Source organism: Zootoca vivipara, chromosome Z (genome assembly GCF_963506605.1).
Source record: "Zootoca vivipara chromosome Z, rZooViv1.1, whole genome shotgun sequence".
In the NCBI taxonomy this organism is placed as follows: Eukaryota; Metazoa; Chordata; class Lepidosauria; order Squamata; family Lacertidae; genus Zootoca; species Zootoca vivipara.
In genome coordinates this window covers 39,364,501-39,380,176 of record NC_083294.1, presented here as the reverse complement: position 1 = coordinate 39,380,176, position 15,676 = coordinate 39,364,501, and the positions used below count along the sequence as shown (strand labels likewise).

Genomic DNA, 15,676 nt, shown 5'->3' with positions numbered 1-15,676 from the left:
CATCAGAGGTGCAAATAGTTGAGCGTTCTGTTCTCACAGGGACCAACCAGATGTCTATCTGTTTGGCACCCTTCTGTCTTGAGAGACAATGGAGTGTGCCTCCCAGGGTGAAGTCAAATGACTGCATTAGCAGAATTGAAATAGACCTCTCTGGGGCGAAAGCCTGTGCATGGAGGTCCTGGGCTGCCCAGACGACAAGACCCCCCCTCTCAACCTCGCTGATGGAAAGCAGAGCAAGGTGTTTGGCACCAGCTGGGCTGCAGGAGTTGCTGGAAGGAGGCATACAAGGTGCCATCTTGGGGACTCCACTCTGGATTTGTGTAGGGTTTACTCCTGAGCCTTTTCTTCTCCCAAAGATGTCTCACAAGGCAAGCAAAGCTATAGGGTCAAAGTTTTCCCTGTCTTCTGCCTTCCCCATCTGTCCCACTGCAGTCTATGGGAAGCCCAACAGCACTCTCCTCAGCTCTGATTCCTAGCACCCACTGTCAGACAGTGGAGGTGGAACATAGCAATCATGGCTAGCCTTATCCTGCATGGTTTTGTCTCATCCTCTTCACAAACAATGATGAAAACTCAATTTTAAAAAAGTCCTTCCAGATCCCCACATATAGTGAGAGGGGACCTGGTGACTTCTGCTTCAGTGTATCTGAAGAAGTGTGCATGCACACGAAAGCTCATACCAATGACAAACTTAGTTGGTCTCTAAGGTGCTACTGGAAGGAATTTTTTTAATTTTGTGTCGACTACACCAGACCAACACGGCTACCTACCTGTAATGAAAACTCAGTTTCTGAATGCTTGTTTCGTGTTTTTGCTTTCAGTGCCTACATCTTCTTACAATGGCTTTGAGTCTGCCATTGCGCGAGCATTCCGATCAGCCAACGAAGAGCAGATCTGCCTAGTAGCAGCAGTTCGTCTCGTCACTCCACAGTTCTTGAAGGTATGCAGTCTCCTTACCTTCCAAGTCCCGGACTGCAGAATCAGGGACCGGCAGCCGTGTGACACCGGAAGTTGGGTCGACGTAACTTCCGGTGTCGCTTTGCCCTTCTATGGGCACCAAAAATGGCCGCCACCGGCTTCAAAAGTAGCTTCTACGCATGACCGGAAGTGCGTTGACGCAACTTCCAGTGTCGCCCTGCCCATCTATGGGCACCAAAAATGGCCGACACCGGAAGTCGCGTCTACGCACTTCCGGCCATGCATAGATGTGACTTTTGAAGCCGCCGGCGGCCATTTTTTGTGCCCATAGAAGGGCAAATCAGAAAAAAATGGCCGCCAGCAGGAGAAAATAACGGAGAAAAATGGGAGGCGAAGTGATACGGGGGACCACCGGGAAAAGGTAAGTAAAAATGGGGGTTTCCTGGGGAAAACGGGGTACTTGGCAGCTATGGCAGTCTCTCTGATTAGTGCAGTGTTGTCATAAACCAGGGTAGGGAACTGTTTTCAACCCTGGGGCTGGGGTGGGGGCTGCATTTCCTTCCTGGGCCATTTTGCCAGTGGAGGCCGAGGGGGAAAGTGGATGGGGCAACAAATGTGAATTATACCTTTGCATTTTTAGGCTGGTTTCTTCACACAATTGCACACTCCTCTCTGCCCTCCAGGCAAAGCAGTAGGCACTATTCCAGCCAGGCAAAGTCACTCAAGGTGTGAAGCAGTGGAAGTGAGCAGTGTAGCCAGGGGAGGCTTCTGAGGGCCTGGCAGGGAGCCCCAGAGGGCCACATTGGCCTGGTGGAGCCTGAGGACCCCCACCACTGTCTTAAAGGGGCAGGCTCAGTGGGTGAGAAGAGCAGAAGAAGAGAGCTTCTAATGAGTTTCACAAGATCAGCATCTGTTCGTTAATTTTATTTAAGCTATTTGTATACTGCTTAATTACCAAGGCTCCTAACCCAGTGTACATAAAAAAAAACTACTGAAACATCTGAAAAGTCATCTGAGAAGCCGTGGAACTCTGCCGCTTCAGGATGCACATGCATTTTTCATATAACAACTGGGGAAAACCCAACTTCCCCAAATAACCTGCCTTTCCACATGAGCAGGAAGGTTTTGCTTTTGTTTTAGTATGGGGCAGTACTCCAGAAGTGGTACCATCCCAGAAAGACTCTCACATACGACTTTTTATGAATGCATAGTCTAGTTAACACTTGAAGCCAATTCTCACAAGCAGCAGATGAGCAAAACCATTAGCACTTCTGGACTTGCATGAATGAATGCTCATCTATACTGTATAAACAGGCACACAAGCAAAATCCCCTATACATAGAAAACATACATGTAACAGAAAAGAGCTCTATCCTAGCCATCTGCCTCATCTGCTTGTTTTCTTGGGGGGGGGAATTATTGAACCCCACTTCATATGAGCCGCACCTGTAGCCTGAGGTGGAATAGTCCAGATACCAATTTAATCACCTTATCTGCTGAAAGTTGGTTTTGACTGTAAAATCATGGGAACTTGACTGAATTTTCATGCATCATGGATTCAATCCCCACACTAGAAACTGGAGCTCAGTTATAAAAATATATATAATTGCTCATTGCAAGGCCTGCTATGTAACAGAGGCCCTTTTTCCCAGGAGTATCAGACATGCCCTTATAGCAGGGGTCAGCAAACTTTTTCAGCAGGGGGCCGGTCCACTGTCCCTCAGACCTTGTTGGGGGCCGGACTATATTTTGAAAAAAATATGAACGAATTCCTATGCCCCACAAATAACCCAGAGATGCATTTTAAATAAAAGGGCACATTCTACTCATGTGAAAACACCAGGCAGGCCCCACAAATAACCCAGAGATGCATTTTAAATAAAAGGACACATTCTACTCATGTAAAAATATGCTGATTCCCGGACCTTCCGCGGGCCAGATTTAGAAGGCGATTGGGCCGCATCCAGCCCCCGGGCCTTAGTTTGGGGACCCCTGCCTTATAGCATAGTCTTCTGTCAGCTAGAGTTCACTCATAGGCCATGCTATTCGCTTCCTTAGCTATATGCAGCAGCCTGGTATTTAGGTTCAAGCCTGGTAGCAAGAGGTGAGAAGGAATTCCATGCAGGTAGGGGAGAGAGAGAGAGAGAGAGAGCACTCCATCCCTCCTAAATGGCCAGCAAAGGAATACAGCAGACTGTCGCAGAACAGACATAGTTCTCCATCCCTTGCTCATCTGGCTAGTAAAGGGTTTTGGCAGGCCAGTGGAGTTTGTAGGCTTATTTGCAAGGCTGTAGGTAAGGGCCAACACATGGCTACACAGTGAATCTATATGTGGGATTTTCAATGCTGGTGCAGGAGCATCAGGTTACCATGTCCTTTGCCAAGTGAGCCTGCAAACCTTCTCCATTATTAAGTTCACTTGAGGTCTCTCATCTTCATTGTTCAGCAGCTTTGGGCCAATAGGTTGTAATGCTCTCTCTGACACTGACTCCTTTCACAACCTTGGCTAAGTTAATGCAGCCTTTTGGTCTGCATCTGTAAAAAAATTAAATAAGCAAGGAACATAGAGGAATGTAGTTGGGAGCAATTTTCATCACGTTTTTTCAAAGGCCTGCAAACCCAGCAGCCTCATTCACCATATGGCCCATGTGTTTGTCAGAAAGACATGTTTGTTTTCCAAGAGCTGCATTTATAAAAGGGGGGGGGAGGAAAGAGGAAGGAAAAAACCTTGTCCTACCATCTGTTTCTGCAGGAACTTTGCAATGTGGAAGAACCTTGTGAAGAATTCACATCAAGGCACAGCCTGGAATGGAAATTTTTGTTTTTAGACCACAGGTGAGATGGAGATGTTTGTTTTAAAGGAATGCATTTTTAAGGGGAGGGGAGAAACCACTTCAAGATGGAAGGGGGGGAGTTGGAGAAGATAAACTCATCTTAATTCCTTACCAAGATTTGGATTAATAGTCAGATTAAGTAAATTTGAGAGCATTAAAATTGACACATTGGGTCAAAGGTTTATTAGTTCAGCACTCTCTCCTTTCACAACATTTGCTATTGATCCCCAAGTTATAGTACTCAGATGTTAAGAGTTGGTTCCAAAGATTCCCTTTTTATAATAGAAGGGTTTCTGTAACCCAAGGAATGTATTTTTAAAAAATCTACTTTATTTTGTCGCAGAGTATGGAGGTTGCATTTGTGACTACTGTTGCTCACAGCCTAGCAAACACAGAGTTATGCTTCATATGCTTATCTTAGCATTTAAAAAACGCTGTGCAAATGTGTGCATGGCCTTTGCAGCATCTTGTGGCCATGAGTTCCATAGGTAAATTGCACGCTCGGTAAATAATTGCTCCCATTTCTGTAAAGGAAACAATGACCAAGTTCGGCAGAAAGGTCCGGGGGGGGGGCTTCTTGAGCACTTGAGAACTCTGACTTTTCAGGATTTGTGCCTAATGCACAAAGGCCTGAGAGAAGCCCTGTGCATGCAGGAAAAATATGCCTCCTTGCTCCTCTACACATTTTTAAACGCTTGTGTACTCTGGCAAAGCATTTCAAGACATTTCTTGTGGTTTATATGCACAACCTGTTGTTGTTTGGCGAATGAATGTGCCTTTGGGGTGAAACCAGACCATTGGAGAGCTACAGCACCTACTGTAGACCATATTTTGTTGCAGCTGTGGCAGATGAATTGCACAACCATAATTCTACAATATGTGGGAAAGCAAGCATAGTTATCACTCGCTGCTGCACTTGCACTTCATACCCACTAAACCATACTTTAATTAGACATGCCGGAGCAGGAAAAGAGAAAATGAGAGTCTTGAGAGTGCATAGTTCTGCCTCCCACGCAGGCAGAAGTAGAACATAGGTTTTAGCTTCCGCTTACAACAAGCTGAAGAAACCATGTTTTGAAGTTAGCTTCTGTTGAAGCTGTCCAGGGTTTGTTACTAACTGCATCCCATCTCTGGGCAAAACAAGCTGAGGGAAAATGAGAAAAATCTGCTAAAATCTTCCTCTTAACATGTGGGAGGAGGAGAGTGGAGAGGTTGATTTACTATACTTCTATTCAGATCCTTAGCTAATGAAATTGATGTGGTATGAAACTGGGCCAGATTTTTTAAATATTCTTATTAAAAAGATCTAGTTGATTTATAGACCTCTAAGTATGTTTTTCTAGTAAAAGGTCATATCTGCCAAGACAATACAAGCAATTAATTTGCAATAAAGTAAAAAACCAGACACAGGCAGCCTTAAATAAATTACATGGAAAGGGCATTCCAAAGACAAGATATGGATTGTACACAGTGCTCATATACTCTCCCAATTGGATGCATTGGCTTGCATATTATTCATGCTGTCTATCCTAGCTTTCCGAATCCACAGAAAAAAGTCATGTATATTTCAAAGCACAGCCGCACCTTGGAAGTCGAACAGAATCCGTTCCAGAAGTCCGTTCAACTTCCAAAATGTTTGGAAACCTAAGCACGGCTTCTGATTGGAAGCTGTGGAAGCCCCGTCAGACATTCAGCTTCCAAAAATAGTTCGCAAACTGGGTTGCGGCGTTCGGGAGCCAAAACGTTTGATAACTAAACTGTTCGAAAACCAAGGTACAACTGTAGCTACCTGCCTGTTGTATCACAGAAGTAAAAAGGTAAAGGTAAAGGTACCCCTGACCGTTAGGTCCAGTCGCAGACGACTCTGGGGTTGCGGCGGTCATCTTGCCTGTTTAACGTTGCTGTGTCTAGGACATAATGCTGCCAACTTAACAAAACAAGCCAGGGTGAGCAACAAAAATCCTACAGTGGTGTATTCTTATAGGATTGCCATATTTCAAAAAATGAAAATCCAGACACAAAAGTTGTTGAGCTTTTTAAGGAAATTCAGCAAAATAATAGACTGGGCATTTCAGTGATTTCCAACGCTGCTTCCAACTGCCATATTCCGGTTATGTCCAGGAAATTCCGGACATATAGCAAACCTGATTCTCCAGAATAGAAGATACTGACAAAGGGCTGTGGCTCTTTAAAGCTTGTTTTAAAGCCATAGTTTCCAGTTCATTTGCAATGGGATGTTATGGTTCACTGTGGTTCCTGGTTTGTTTTGATACTCATGTGAAGGAAGGAACTAAGCAAAGGAACTGCATGCAGGCAGACAGCCTGACTTATAAAGCTGGATTTGATCGGGTTTTGTGTGGGATTGGGCAGGTTAATACAATGTCTTTGCAGACTTGTGTATGTGTGTTCATGGATGTGCAATATCCTCCTTCTGCTGTTTTATTTGCATTACTTGTCCTTATGCTCCATTTCCCCAATAGTACAATGGGACACTGCAATTTCTGTGTTACTTATTCTTGCATTTCATACCATGCTGAGTCACCAGTTTCCTATTCGGAAATCCTAAGAAGAATGTCCAAATTCCAAGCAGCACAGGAAGTTACAAATATCCCAAGCAATGAATAACCTAAAAATGAGGGGGTATGCTTTTCAGCTTGTACTGCTAATACGGCAACTCATTAGCAGATCACAGCTAGGTAACTGTTAATACTTGTTGTTATTACTCGAAGGACCTGCTCTCTTTCAACAGTACAGACAGTTCTGAAATCACTTTACGATCTCTCCACAGCATTTTCTGGCAATTTGTTAACAGCATGGCCCTTGTATGGTGGCAATTTGTTAACAGCATGGCCCTTGTATGGTGCTGGACCAAAGTGCTGGACCAAAAAAAAAAAGTTTGACTGTTGGTGAATTAGGGTTTTGGGGAGAAAGAAAAAGATTTTTAGTGAGGTAGAAGAAATGCTACAAAATTTGGGAACCTGATAATATTACATAAACGAAGTGTAACCAAAGACACTTGTAATTCATGATCCTATGCATGCATACTCAGAAGCCTCTCTGAGTTTAGTGGGGCTTGTTTCCAAGCTGGTTTTCTTAGGACTGCAGCCTTGATAAACTTCTCTATGGGAAATAATTGGCTTTGCATCAGAGCAACTTTCTGCAACCTGGTGCCTTCAGGACTACAGCTATGTACACACCCCGCCTTTGGAGCACATCCAAAGCTTTATGACTGAGTTGGGGTTTGAACCCACATCTCCCAGGTATTAATCCAACACAAACCACTAGAACACAGTGCCTCTTTATGCATAGGATTGCATGGTTAAGGTGATAGTCCCTCAGGCAAATATGGAAGTGCTCAGCAGTGTTGCTCTGGTGTGCCACAAACATCTATCGGTATGCATTCCATTGCCAGCATAAGAAGAGTCCTGCTAGATTTGTGAAGCCCAAAATCAGGATGGAGACTAGCAACTAATACTCGTAGAGGTTGAGGTCAACCTGAATATTCCATTTAGTCAATTCACGCATGTATTCCATCATTCCTCACAATTGGCCATCTGGAGGGCCACAGGTTAGGCAGTCCGGTTATTCAAAGACAACCTACTCAGCCAATCGTGGGTCTCCAATGAGCATATCTGTGAGAAATCTTTGAAAATATTAGGCATAAACCTAAGAAACACACATAACATGCCTTCATATTTCTTGTACCATTTTTACGGGGGAGGAAAGTATGCACTTTCGGTTGATTCCTGTTTCCCCAATACGTAGCACACTTTGCAACCCCCCCCCCAAGCTGAATTCAATCTCGCTAGTTTTTATAACCTATTTGTAGGTTGCTTTGTGACACTTGCCTTTCCTCTTGCAAAAAGCATACTGAGAGTGACTAAAAGGAAGGAAGATGTTATTCTGTTATGCAATAAAAAGCCTCCAGCTTGTTCTTGTGAATGCCGTAATTTCTAAGAGCATTAACTATTTCCTCAGTGCACACACACACATCTCTACCTTGAATTGTTTGCTCAAAATTGTGCAGAATTTGCTGTTAACTGTTCCTTCTGAGAGCCGACATAAGCTCTTTGTTGAAAGAGTGTTTGCAGTCCTGTGCATGTTTTTACTTACCTGGGAGTGCAAAGCAGGACTCAGGTTTTAGTAAACAAGTTTTGGCTTGTGCTGAAAGGCAGGACTGAAGGCATGAATGTGTAGATTGCCAGATTATGCCTTACGTGGAAGGGAAGGATATGTTGTTCTGCTTGTGACTTACTTATACATTGGCCTGTTCAGAACACTTATGCAGGAGTCATTGTATACATTTTGTCACACAGCTGTTTGTAGATTATTCCCTGACAATAGGAGACTTGGCTTAATGATAAGCTTTCCCCAGGGGTGGTGGCTGTGCTCACAGACAAGTTTGCTATGGTTTGTTGAGATTGGGGTTGGTTTGGGAAGTGGAGAAACAACCCAGCCTGGTAGGCTAGTTTGCCCTTAACAGCAGGTTGATTTGATAGGTGGCCATAGATGAAGCTTCTCCAGGCAGGGACAAATCCACAGCTAAAGCTCCACTAGCGCTGGTTCGATCCCCATATGGGCCAACTGCATATTCCTGCATATGCAGGGGGTTGGACTACATGACCCTAAGGGTCCCTTCCAACTCTACAATTATAAGATTCTACGAACAGCTGGGGCTTCTGGGAATTGTAGTCCAACAACATTTGGAGGGTCATAGAACCCCCACTGCTGTGTTAAAAGGTCATTGTTAGCTTAATTGATGGAGGGAACCTCTATCAATGGCTGCCAGCCATGATGACTGTAAGGGACATTTAAATTCATAATTAATTTAATTTATTAAAATGAAACTTAAAAATTAAAAGATGGTTCAAAACAAAGATCACCTGTTATCATGATTTAACCTTATTTTGCATGATTTCTTCCATTTTTTAAATTAAAAAAACAACTTCACATAAGTTGTTCCTTCTCTGCTTTTCGTGGGGGATGGGTGGACATGGAGCTAGGGAGGAAACGGAAGCCCCAGACTTCTGACCACAGCAAACCCCCTGGTTTTGGCCATGTGCTTTCAAGACTATGTGCTCATAATGGGTAGAAATACGATTCTTTGTTTAAACAAAAGTCTTGGGAGTCTTAGGAAGCAGCTTCTATAATCATCATGAAACATACACACAGCACTAACCGTAGTGCACAATTTCTTTGGTTCCTTATCTGGATACCCTGAGCGTTGGTCAACTTATAAAACCTCCCAGGCATTTGGTAACGAATGACTCACTTCTCTCTCCCGCTTTGCTGCTTAAATCCCAAGAAGTCAGTAAACGCCTTAACGACATACATAGAAAGCTGACTTAACATTGGCTTAGGCCATTGGTCCATTTAGCCTAGTAGGGTGAGTTCTGATTGGCTCTCTCAAGGCTTAAGGCGGGTTACTTTTAACAACAATTATTATTTACATTGCCATTCATCCTCTTATGCAGCCTCTTTTTAGTGCTAGCTAAGAAATGGTGCAATCCTATCCTGTCTATCCAGGAGTAAGCTCCATTGGATTCAGTAGGACTTGTTTCCAAGCATGTGCAGATAAGATTGCAACCTACACATCTTTCTTGCAAGACAAAATAAAATAATTTCATGATAATACTCTCCACCCCCACTAAAGAGCTCTGAAAATGGCAAGCTTTGTACTCACTGTTTTCCTCCCCTCTTGTTCCAGGGCCCCACCTATTATAGGTTATTTACCCTTTGAAGTGCTTGGGACTTCCGGTTACGACTATTACCATGCAGATGACCTGGAACTTCTTGCTCGGTGCCACGAACACTGTAAGTGCCTCTGTTCACTACGTGCAATGGACTGTCAGATGTGTGTATTTTAATTGCATTTCTTGTTCTCTCTCTCCATCCTCCACCCTAAGCTTAGGACACCAGTGCAAATCACTGCAGCCATACAAAAACAATTTGTGATGGAAAACCTAACTGTAAAATGATGTCAACCCAGAGCCAAATTAGACTGGACAGTAAACCTATATTTGCATTTAGCATGCAGGGTTGTTTGGCTGTTGTTGTTTTTTAAAATGCAGATTGTATTAGCTGGCAGTACTGATAATGAATGGAATTGGAACAGGCATAAAGGAAATTTACCTTGCTGTGATCCCAAGGAAAATGCCTTATTTGAAGTTATTATCTTCACTGGAAGGAAATATCCCTCCCCTGCCGCCATTGGGTTTTTCTGGAATTGGGAGAAAACTTCTCATTGGCTCAAACACAAAAAAGCAGTTTCAAAGGAGGGATGGGAATCCATATCATTATCAGCCTAAACCCCCAGATGGGGCTGCTATTATAATTGTAATGCGTTTATTTGTTTTAAAATTGTCTTTTGTGTTGTAACCTGCCCTGGGACCTTATGGTGAGGGGTGTGAGAGGCAGGAAAGAAATCATGTAAAAAGAAAGAAAGAAAATGAAAACATACAAACAAATTAATATTTACATTTTTAAAAGCATGCATGCTAAAAGCAAAGATGTATTTTATCGTCAAATCTAGTTTGGGACTCAGCCTTCCTATGCTATCTCTCTACCACCTGTGCTTTTGAAGCTGTTTCAGAGGACTAAATTGAAGAGACATAGCCTTTATTAATACCTTACTTTGCTCAGTGGTTTGCAAGGCACATGTTCTAATAATAATAATAATAATAATAATAATAATAATAATAATAATAAATTTATACCCCGCCCATCTGGCTGAGTTTCCCTAGCCACTCTGGGCAGCTTCCAACAGAACAGAACATTAAAATTCAATAATCTATTAAACATTAAAAGCTTCCGTAAACACTCTTCATACATAGGATGTTTTCTCTTGTAAATGATGGACCAAAAAAGCCCCACCAAGCCATGGCAGTATTTGGTTTCCACATGAAAACTCCAGCAGTCCAATAGATGTATTTTTGCTGCAGGGACTGAAGGGCGAAAAATTAAACTGATCTCTGCCGCAGAGCTCACCCTAACTCCTGGCAGTGTCTGGATTGCATGACCTGTTACAGAGTGTGCTGGATGTTCTCGTTAACCAGATTAAGAGGCGTACTTAACTCCCTGCCAAGTTTTGTTGTTCGTTTCTCTTTTAGGTCTCCTCAGGCCTTCGCAGACCCTGGCTGTCTCTCTATAACTGCAGAGGTTCTAGGCTGCTTGCTACCGGTAGTACTTTGGGGTGGAGTGGCTGATCCCCCCCCCAATTAGTGCTGCTACCATGCCTTTAACAGCAGCCCAGTGCATGTAAATTTAACAGGTGGAACTAGATGCCACCCAAACCCCAGGATGCCAGACTTTTGTGTATGCCAAGCTGATATTAACATACAAGAGGAAAAAGGGGAAGCTCTCATTTTGGGGTTGAAGCTGGAGGACATATAGAAGTATATGAACATCTTGCATTTTGTTACTTGCCATTGTTAGGAAATTTTTTTATATGTTTGTTTGTTTTGGTCAGGGTGTGGGGTAATTGCAGCATTTAGGAGCTGCAGATTTCAGCTGCTTCTGTCAGGGTTCTTCGCTTTGCCAGTGTATTGGGGAATTGTTTCCTCAAGTGCAAATGCCTGCAGTGCCAACACAGGATTCTTCTTGAACAACTCTATGTAGAGTTGCCTGGTTGCAATACAAAGATTCTTGCTGAAACTTTAGAATTACTAGTTAATTAGGACTGCTGGAGTGAGTTGGACCCCCATTGCTTCAAGGAAGGGGAACCTATGGCTCTCCATGTGTGTTGGACTCCAACTCCCATCAGTGTTGCCAATAATCGCAGGTGATGGGACTTGGAATCCCCAACCCTGCCCCGAAGTAAAAGAGGAAAAAGAGTGTACAACAGAGAGATAATAAAATGTTGCAGCACTCAGGGAAGAAGCACCAAACAGCTATTTGTTTTTCAGGCTCTTGAGAAGTCCTACTACCCTTATTTTTTCAAACAAACAAACAAGCATACCCCAGACTTGATTTTTCTTGAAACCTTGGAATTATTTGAGCTTGGTGGGTCATAAAATGTACAAACCCCTTATGGAAGGACAGAACAACTTGCCAGTGTGCAGTCTAGCAACTGTACTCCTGTCTTTCAGCTGGTGTGGGAGGTGAGGGAGGCAGGCCTGTTTACAATTTTCAAAGTGTGAAAGCTGTGAACATTTTGAATTAGCAGCTATGCTTTTGCTTTTCAGATCAAATTTCTGCCTCTTACCATTTTCCAGCTCTGAAAATAGCCAGAAGTGTACTTAGATGGTTTGAAAAGGAGGCAGTGATTTTCTGACAGCAACAGCCCCCCACCCCCCATCCCCACCCCGGCTGAAAAACAAGCTTAAAAGTCAGAGTGCAAAAGCTGCCCCAGATATGGCAGGGCAGGAATAGAAGTGGAGCCAGGAGATATTTGAAGGTACTGGAGAGTCAGAATCCCACCTGACACATTCAAACCCTTTTAGACAGGCCTTTTATTCTCTCTATGAATTTTGGCCCTCATAATGGGTGTTATTTTGGCATGAATGGGGTTTAGGCACAGCCTTATGCACAAGCCCAGATGAGCATTAATGTTTCTCTAGAGCAAAGATTACGAAAAGCCTAATATGTTGGTGATGTTAACTAAGTGGTTGTTTTCATATGCAGTGATGCAGTTTGGAAAAGGCAAGTCCTGCTACTACAGGTTCTTAACCAAAGGCCAGCAATGGATATGGTTACAAACACAGTACTACGTCACTTATCATCAGTGGAACTCCAAGCCTGAGTTTATCGTGTGCACCCACACGGTTGTTAGGTAAGAAACGGCACACAATTTCTGCTGCCATTTATCTGCGTCTTCAGCTATGTCTTGCTCAAATATTTGGCTATGTGTATTGGCTCGATAAGGCGCTCCGTTATATAAAATGATTAGGGTTGGGAAGTGGGGGAGAATGTCACTGTATTTTTATTACTCTTTTATTTTTGGCAGCCGAGATAGAAGCCTAGAAACAGTATCAGCTGCCAATTTTACTCTGTTCTAGAGGGTCCCTATTCCCAAGCAATTTAATGGGTAAATGAGAAAAACTGATATCAGGCAGCAACACAATTAGCGACTTTTAAAGGAAATGGTTCTTTAGAATAAAATCATTTCACCCTGTCTGTCATTGTATTATATATTAATGATGGCTGTGTTCACATGCAAAGGTAGAATGTGATTTAGTGTTATGCTTCTTGAAGAGTCATAAGGAGTTATAAATGTAATAAACATTATGACAATGAGCGGCAGCAGCTCATATACTCTTCTCCTCATGAATGAGGGGGAGATCAGAAGCTTTTGCTTCCAGTTTAGGCTAGTCACAATTTATTCTGATGCCTGAAGCCATGCAGACTGTGGTTAGGCTTAGCTGTGATAAGTGGAAACAAACTGGCTTCAATCATAGTTTACAAAGCAGGTTCCCCCCGCCCCGTAACCATTGTTAAGATTCACTATAGTTTAGGATTTAGACACAATCTATAATGGAAGTGGAAGCTTCTGATCTCTTCCTCGTAACTTCCCCAGAATGGGAAACTGTGTAGGGCTAGAGCTTGCCACAGCAAAAACTGGCTATGGTAAACCATGGTTTAGCATTATGTGCAAATTGGTGCAATAATTGGCAGCCCAGCTCTCCAACTGTAGTTTTCAAATTGTGCTTGAGCCTATGTTCAGGAACACCTAACAGGGAACCCACCTAACCCATCTCCCACTTCCCTTCTGCTACCAAACTATGATGTTGTTGTTACAGCACACATTTTGGGCTGATTTTGCCTGATCTCCTTTTGCTCTTACATTTGTTTTTATAGCATTGGTTTTTCAGACATGTTTTATAATTGCAGATTGTTTTAAGCTACTTTGAGCACTGTTCTTACAGTGAACGGGGGGGATATATAAAAAGGGGGGATCTCTTAAAGCCCTGTAAGTCACTCCGGTTAAATATTTTAGATTACCTAAGAGAGCCGCTGCCAGTCAAACTGCTGGGCTTGACGGACCATTGATCTGACTTCTTATGAGACAGCTGTCACATGGTCCCATTGCTCTGATCCAAAGTCACTGTTTGCCATAGGAAAGTACTGTGCCAGTGGTGAAACTGGGTGGGAATCATTAATGGCAGACAAGCTTCTGCAAAAGGCAACTTTGTCTACCTCTTTGTCTGATCTTCTGCTGAAATGTATAGTCACTGAGGGTGAATTTTGGTGAGAATCCTATATGACGAATTGAATGTGCACTCTGGAACATCATTTCTGAACCTGGTGCCCTTTAGATATTATGGACTACAGTTCCCATCATAGTTCCTTGCATCCCCAGCAGTCAGAGATAATGAGAATTGTAGCCAGCAGCACCTGGAGTGCCGCAGGTTCATGACAACCACTCCTGCTGTGTGGATCCACCTAGCCTTTATGACCAGATCTTGAGTGTGCCATTGCATTCCAAGATATGGTTGGCATCATGCAAGAGGGCTGTCTCTGAGATGGTGCCCCATTTGTGGAAACCCTAACCCAACTTCTCTATTCTTTTTCTTTCCTATGCGATATACACATATATATCACACACACACACATATATATATAGTTATGCTGAGGTTCGAGCTGAAAGAAGAAGAGATCTTGGCCTTGAAGAGTCATCCATTGAACTAGCATCTTCGTCTTTGAAGGTATTGTGCACTGGGATGATCAAGTAAGAGCTGTTAGAAATGTGTTTTTGCTCTTGGTGGCAAGCTGGCATTTTGGGGACATGAGAACCATCATCATTAGTTCCAACATCATTAGTTCCAGCATAAAATGGCTTTGCTGGCTGGGGCAAGTGGAAGATGTTGTCAACAGTATTTGGGGAGCAAGAGATTGGCAAGGGCTGCTTTATAGTGTCAGAGCCCCCACCCATCTAGCTCAGGTATGGGTTAGGAAAGTTGTAGACCAGCAACATCTGGAGGGTGCCAGGCTCCCCATCTTGGCAGCAACTCTTCCAGGTTTTGTTAGGATGCAATTAGTCTTTTTCTAAGCTTCACCCTCCCTCTCCCCCCAAATATTTTGATGCATGATGCCAGGGATTGAAGCAGGATAGGAATGGCCTAAAAAGTTACATTTTGAACCTTTTTTTGGGGGGGGGACATTTGGGTGAGGGACTAAGGTGGGGAGAAAACTCTGGATTCCAAAGTTGGGTGAGCAAGTGTGTGTGTGTGTGTGTGTTACACATGGCAGCGGTTACAGGTAAAAGCTAGTCTATGGAGGAAGCCAGATTCCACCCCACCCCCAAGAAGAATCACGAAACCAAACTGAACAATTTCCACACAAATCACACCATCACCCTGCCACCAGCAACACCCCCACAGCCCCCAGATATTGTGTAGGGATATTTCTTTTCACGTCTACATGAAATTACCTCTGTCAACAGAAGCTGATTAGAATAACCCACATTAACACATGACATCGGTCCCAGGAACATTTCTGGCCCCATTTGCAAAAAAAAAAAAAATGTGTCAGGACCTGCACTGCCCCCAGCTTGGACCAGCTTTTACATTATTATATTATATTATTTAATACTATTTTTTTAAAAAAAACAGCAGAAGGAAACTTTCTCCCCTCCCTCACCCATGTGAATGTTGCTGATTTTCCTACTCCTACTGTTGAAAAGAAAGATTCGTCGAAGGTGGGAATGATTGTGCCGGGAATGTTTTAAGAGCACAGGAAAAGCCTCTCTGGGTCAGATCCATGCCCCATCCAGCATAGCATCCTGTTCTCACAGTGGCCAGCCAGATGCCTGGAGGAAACCCACAAGTGGGACCTTGTGTTTTCTGCCTCTGAGCATATAATGTGTGCAACCCCATGCTACCCATACGTGAAATGAGGCGACTGGAGGCCGGTTGGCAGCATTTCCAAAAGCTGCATCTGTAGGACTTTTATGCTGAATCACCTGTTCTAGCCAGACAAAGATTGGA

General features: G+C 43.4%; 1 protein-coding gene across 3 annotated transcripts in view; it reads left to right on the top strand.

Annotated features, from left to right (window-relative positions):
* The window catches only part of PASD1 (PAS domain containing repressor 1), a 97,572-nt gene that overhangs the window by 63,881 nt on the left and 18,015 nt on the right, over positions 1 to 15,676 (top strand). For all 3 annotated transcript variants that reach the window (XM_060270394.1, XM_035113275.2, XM_035113278.1), the window contains 5 exons: positions 822 to 940; positions 3,671 to 3,753; positions 9,460 to 9,566; positions 12,375 to 12,522; positions 14,314 to 14,395. In XM_060270394.1, coding sequence (XP_060126377.1) covers positions 822 to 940; positions 3,671 to 3,753; positions 9,460 to 9,566; positions 12,375 to 12,522; positions 14,314 to 14,395 — 539 coding nt within the window. The remainder of the gene's footprint in view (positions 1 to 821; positions 941 to 3,670; positions 3,754 to 9,459; positions 9,567 to 12,374; positions 12,523 to 14,313; positions 14,396 to 15,676) is intronic.